At 45.5% G+C, this 6,000-nt stretch overlaps 1 protein-coding gene across 6 annotated transcripts in view; it reads left to right on the top strand.

Annotated features, from left to right (window-relative positions):
* The first annotated feature begins 2,154 nt into the window (after window positions 1–2,154).
* The window catches only part of ythdc2 (YTH domain containing 2), a 102,895-nt gene continuing 99,049 nt past the window's right edge, over window positions 2,155–6,000 (top strand). For 3 of the 6 annotated variants that reach the window (XM_080188999.1, XM_080188997.1, XM_080188996.1), the window contains exon 1: window positions 2,158–2,252. In XM_080188999.1, coding sequence (XP_080045125.1) covers window positions 2,212–2,252 — 41 coding nt within the window. In that variant the 5' untranslated portion in view covers window positions 2,158–2,211. Of the gene's footprint in view, window positions 2,253–6,000 lie in introns of all 6 variants that reach the window. The other 3 variants (XM_080189001.1, XM_080188995.1, XM_080189000.1) reach the window with 3 other exon arrangements.

Here is a 6,000-nt window from a genome sequence, read left to right as displayed (position 1 = left end):
GGGTCATCTGCCCCAGCTGGCATATAAATATTAGTTAAGGGGGTGGATATTAAAGTTCCCATCCTATTTCAAAGAGCAAACAGGATCTCTCTGGTATCCTGGTCAATCCAAAACAGATTATCTGATCATTATTACACAGCTGTGTGTGGGAGATTGCTGTGTGCTAATTGGCTGCCATGTTTCCTATACAACAGTGACTACATTTAAAAAAAATATTTCACTGGCTGTAAAGCTTTGGTAGGTAGGTGATTTGATGGCAGAAATAGAACAAAAAATATCTGATCTAATTGCCATTACAAAAACAGCTACAGAGTGACCAAGAGTGAATATTGAAGGATATTCAAGGTTTAGGAAGGACAGGCAAAAAGGAGAAGGAGGTGGGGGTAATGCTGATAATAAGGGAAGAGACTAGTACGTTAGTGAAGAATTGTTAGATTGTTAGTAAAAGGTGTAGAATCTGTTTGGGTGAAGCTCAGAAACAGTAAGGGGCAGCAAACATTGACAGGAGTTGTTTACATGTCACCAAACAGTAGTGATATTGTATGCATGGTATAAATCATGAAATCAGAGCTGAGTATAACAAGGGTAATTAATCATTGGCAACTTCAATTTACTTAAAGACTAGGTGCATCTAATGAGTATTAATACAGTGGAGGATGAATTCCTGAAATGTGTACAAGATCATTTTCTAGAGCAGTATGTTGAGGAACAAACAAGGGAAGACTATTTTAGATCTAGTATTGAGCAATGAGGAAAGAATTACTTAATAATCTTGTTGTAAAAGAACCTTTAGAGAAGTGTGACCATATTTTGTTAGCTTTCAAACTTAATGGAAAATTCAATGCAGTTGAGTCGAAAACTAGGGTCTTAAATCTAAACAAAGGAACTGCAAAGGTATAAGGGCAAGTTGGCTATAGTAGATTGGGAAATATGTAGAGTCATAGAGGTTTACAGCATGGAAACAGGCCCTCCAGCCCAACCTCTCCATGGTGCTGCTTTTTTAACCCCTAAACTAATTCCAATTGTCCCTGTTTGTCCCATATCCTTCTATACCCATCTAACTGTCTAAGCACTTTTTAAAAGCTAAAATTGTACCCGCCTCTACTCCTACCTCTGGCAGCTTGTTCCAGACACTCACCACTCTGTGAGAGAAAAAATTGCCCCTCTGAACCTTTTTGTATCTCTCCCCTCTCACCTACGCCCTCTAGTTTTAGACTCCCCTACCTTTAAAAGATATGACTATCTAACTGAACTCTGCCTCTCGTTATTTTATAGCCCTCTAAAAGATCATTCCCAAGCCTCCTACGTGCCAGAGACAGAGGTCCCGGTCTATTCAGCCTCTCCTTATAACTCAAGCCATCAAGTCCCGGTAGCATCCTAGTTTTTGCACACTTTCTAGATTAATAATATCCTTTCTATAATAGGGTGACCAGGATTATACACAGTATTCCAAGTGTGGTCTTGACAGGCTATGTAAAAAGATAATAGACAGGCAATGGCTCGTATTTAAAGAGCTAATATATGTGGTTTACAACAAATATGCATTCGTTTCTGAAAATCTAACAGGAAAAGTGAATCAACAGTGACTAACATATTACATAAAAGGAACAGAGTTATAAAGTAGTAAACCTGAGGATTGGGAGCATTTAAGAATTCTCTTGAGACAGAAGGAATGCAGGTGAGGAGCACTGCAGGGTTAGTTCTTGCCAAAAGGGCAGCCATTCCCGGTGCGCTTGTAAGACAGAAGAGAGGCTCAGCCTGAGCTATCGTGATTGAGTGCCTGGGGCAGGCCTTGGATTTGAAGCCCTCAAATTGGCAGGAGTCTGGGAGAAACAGATGATGGTGTGTAACACCTCCCAGAATCTAGCCAGCCAGGTTTGGTGACCCTACGTTTCCTTTTGCTTTTTATCACCCCACTTGTTCAAAACCTAAAACATTTCTATCTTCCCTCGGTTAAAGTTTGAATCTTTAACTCTCTCTCCACAGATGCTGGCGAGTATTTGTTTCCAGCATTTTCTATTTTTATTTCTAATAGCCGCAGTATTTTTGTTTGTGCCCGGTTGTTTCTAGTAGCATTGCCATCCTTTTCCTCTGTTTTACCTGCAGCAACAGAGAGCTCAAATAGGAGCTCGAGCCGGCAGCCGGTAAACTTCCTCCCGTCACGTGACTGAGGGAGTCAGTGGGCGGCGCTCTCTCGCGTAGGGAGTGAGCATGCGTGGCCGGACCAGCCGGGGGCCGGGTGAATGCGGCAGGTGAGCGGGGCTGGGTGCAGTTGCTGTCTTTTCTCTCTCTCAGTCAGACGGCATGGGTTGATGGATTCGTGACCGAAACCTTGGCGGCTCCTTGGTGTTTAGCCCATGATGCCGAGGGGACATCTGTGTGGGGGCTGCCAGGAAGGACGGCCGAGCGGCGCGGCCTCCGTTGGCAGCCAGTCTTCTCCAGCCGCTCCTGGTTTACTTATCCAGTGCTCACCTGCGGGGCTGTTGCCCCTAACCCCTGACCTCTCTTCAGGGTTAAATTTTGGGGCAGGGGTACGGTTTTTGTTCTCTTCCACCTTGATATTTTGTACACATATTGTACATGGAACGCCATAAAGTGTGGCACCTTTTAACGTTACTGACAAGACCCAAAGTCTCATCAGGTTGCATTTGTATATAGTCCTTAACGCTATATACACATCCACAGTGACACATCCACTGACTTAAAATGAGGTTTGTCCTGTTCCGTTTGGGTTTGAAGTGATCCAATTTCAGGATCAGTAATTGAGAATACGTTTATTTATTAATGTTGAGCATTTACACCATAACAAAGCAGCTGTTGTGACACCAGAGTTGGGATATAACAACAGAACTAAGGTCAAGGTTCTGAAAGTGAAATCTCTCAACAGTGGTGGGTAGGTTCTCCAGCAGACATGTAAATTTCTTCTTTTGAAGTTTTAAGTCTCTAGCTCCTCTGAAGTATGCAGCATCATGATTTCATATTGACTAATGTGAATATACCGAGATACCAAATTAGAACTTCCAGACAAAGTGTTTTTTGAATGCCAATACAAATTGGCTTCTTGACGTTTTTATTAATTCATGGGATGTGGGCATTGCTAGTGAGGCCAGCATTTATTGCCCATTCTTAATTGCCTTTGAGAAGGTGGTGCTGAGCTGCCTTCTAGAACCACGGCAGTCCATGTCGTATAGGTATACCGTGGTTCCAGAATTTTGACACAGTGCCGGTGATGGAATGTTGATATCTTTCCAAGTCTGGATGGTGAGCGGCTTGGAGGAGAAATTCTGGGTGGTGGTGTTCGCAGGTGTCTGTTGCCCTTATCCTTCTAGATAGTAATGGGCATGGGTTTGGAGGTGCTGTCTAAGGAGTGCTGGTGAGTTCCTGCAGTGCATCTTGTGGATGGTCTACACTGTTGGCACTGTATGTCTGTGTGGAGAGTGTGAATGATTGTGGATGGAGGGTGCAAGTCAATCGGGCTGCTTCCCTGTGTAGTGTCAAGCTTCTTGAGGTTGTATAAGACATTGGTGAGGCCGAATTTGGAGTATTGTGTGCCGTTTTGGTCACCTAATTACAGGAAGGATATTAATAAGATTGAAAGAGTGCAGAGAAGGTTTACAAGGATAATTTCCTTGAACAGTGTGTGTTGGAGCCGACGAGGGAGCAAGGTATCTTGGATCTGGTGCTATGTAATGAGGCGGGTAGAATTAGGACCTTGCGGTGAAGGATCCTCTTGGAGAGAGTGATCATTGTATGGTGGAGTTTCTGGTGCAGATGGAGGAGGAGAAAGTGGGTTCCCGGACACGCGTCCTTTGTTTGAATAGAGGGGAGTACGGTAGGATGAGAGAAGAATTGGCGAATGTGGACTGGGGGAGTGCATTGGAGGGAGGGTCTGCTGAGGAGCAGTGGAGGATCTTTAAGGAGATCTTTCTTGGTGCTCAGCAGAAATTTATTCCGATGGTCAAAAAGGACTGTAGGAGGAGAGGTAATAAGCCGTGGATAACGAAGGAGGTGAAGGAAAGTGTTAAATTAAAAGCGGAGGAATTTAGAGTAGCTAAGAGTAGTGGGCGAGAAGAGGATTGGGAGAGGTTTAAATGCCAACAAAGATTGACAAAGAAGTTGATAAAGGAGGGTAGGAGAAACTATGAAGCTGGGCTAGCGCTTAATATAAAAAAGGATAGCAAGAGTTTTTATAAATGTATAAAAAGGAAGAGGCTGGCTAGGGTGAACGTTGGTCCTTTAGAGGATGAGAAAGGGGACCTAGTGGTAGGGGATGGGGATATGGCGAAGGTATTGAATAACTTTTTTGTTTCTGTCTTCACGGAGGAGGACGTGAATAATTTGCCGGGTGTTAGCGATGGAAAGGTGGTAGGACTGGAGGGTCTTAATGACATTACTGTTACTAGAGAGGTGGTGCTCGACAGACTGGAGGGGCTGATTGTGGACAAGTCCCCACGACCGGATGGAATGCATCCGAGGGTTCTGAAAGAAATGGCGGAGGTTATAGTGGATGCATTGGTGGTTATTTTCCAGACGTCACTGGATTCCGGGGAAGTGCCGGAAGATTGGAAAATGGCTAATGTTACGCCGTTGTTTAAGAAGGGTGCCAGGCAAAAGGCAGGGAATTATAGGCCGGTTAGTTTAACGTCTGTTGTAGGTAAAATGTTAGAATCCGTCATTAAGGAGGAAATAGCGAGGCATCTTGAAGGGAATTGCTTGATAGAGCAGACACAGCACAGTTTCATTAAAGGGAAGTCGTGTCTAACAAATTTACTGGAGTTCTATGAGGATGTGTCTAGGGCGGTGGATAGAGGAGAGCCGGTGGATGTGGTCTTTCTGGATTTTCAGAAGGCGTTTGACAAAGTACCTCACAAGAGGTTATTGCAGAAGGTCGAGTAACATGGAGTTGGGGGTAGGGTGTTAGCGTGGATAGAGAATTGGTTGTCAAATAGGAGGCAGAGAGTGGGGGTCAACGGGTGCTATTCGGATTGGCGGATGGTGACTAGTGGAGTGCCCCAGGGGTCGGTGCTGGGGCCTCAGCTTTTTACCATTTATATAGATGATCTGGAGGAGGGAACCGAGTGTAGGGTGTCGAAATTTGCTGATGACACCAAGATTGGGGAACGGCAAATTGTGCGGAGGGTGTGGAGAGTCTGCAGAAGGATCTAGATAGGCTGGGCGAATGGGCCAGGAACTGGCAAATGGAATTTAATGTTGGCAAGCGTGAGGTGGTCCACTTTGGTAGGAAGAATGGTAGGAAGGACTATTACTTACGTGGCGAAAAACTGCAGCAGGCGACGGTGCAGAGGGACCTCGGGGTCTTTGTGCATGAGTCGCAAAAACCCAGCTTGCAGGTGCAGCAGGTGGTCAGGAAGGCTAATGGGATGCTGGCCTTCATAGCGAAGGGGATTGAATATAAAAGTAGGGAGGTCTTGCTGCAGCTGTATAGGGCATTGGTGAGGTCGCAGCTGGAGTACTGTGTGCAGTTTTGGGCGCCGCACCTGCGCAAAGATATTTTGGCCTTGGAGGGAGTGCAGAGGAGGTTTACTAGGCTGATACCGGAGTTGAGGGGGTTGAGCTATGAGGAGAGGCTGAATAAACTAGGCTTGTACTCGTTGGAGTTTAGAAGAATGAGGGGAGATCTCATTGAGACGTATAAGATGATGAATGGGATGGATAGGATAGAGGTGGAGAGACTCTTCCCGCTCAAAGGGGACAGTAGGACTAGGGGGCACAGCCTCAAGATAAAGGGGGGGGCGTTTTAGAACGGAGTTGAGGAGGAATTTCTTCACTCAAAGGGTGGTGAATCTCTGGAATTCTCTACCCGTTGAAGTGGTGGAGGCTGCCTCGCTAAATATTTTCAAGAAGCGGGTTGATGGGTTTTTGATAAGAGAGGGGATTAAGGGTTATGGGGAGAGGGCGGGAAAGTGGAACTGAGCCACGACAGATCAGCCATGATCTTATTGAATGGCGGGGCAGGCTCGAAGGGCCAGATGGCCTACT

This window comes from Carcharhinus amblyrhynchos, chromosome 5 (genome assembly GCF_965287045.1).
Source record: "Carcharhinus amblyrhynchos chromosome 5, sCarAmb.v2.hapA, whole genome shotgun sequence".
Taxonomy (NCBI): domain Eukaryota; kingdom Metazoa; phylum Chordata; class Chondrichthyes; order Carcharhiniformes; family Carcharhinidae; genus Carcharhinus; species Carcharhinus amblyrhynchos.
Note: the sequence above shows the minus strand (reverse complement) of the source record. Positions and strands in the feature narration are given on the sequence as shown.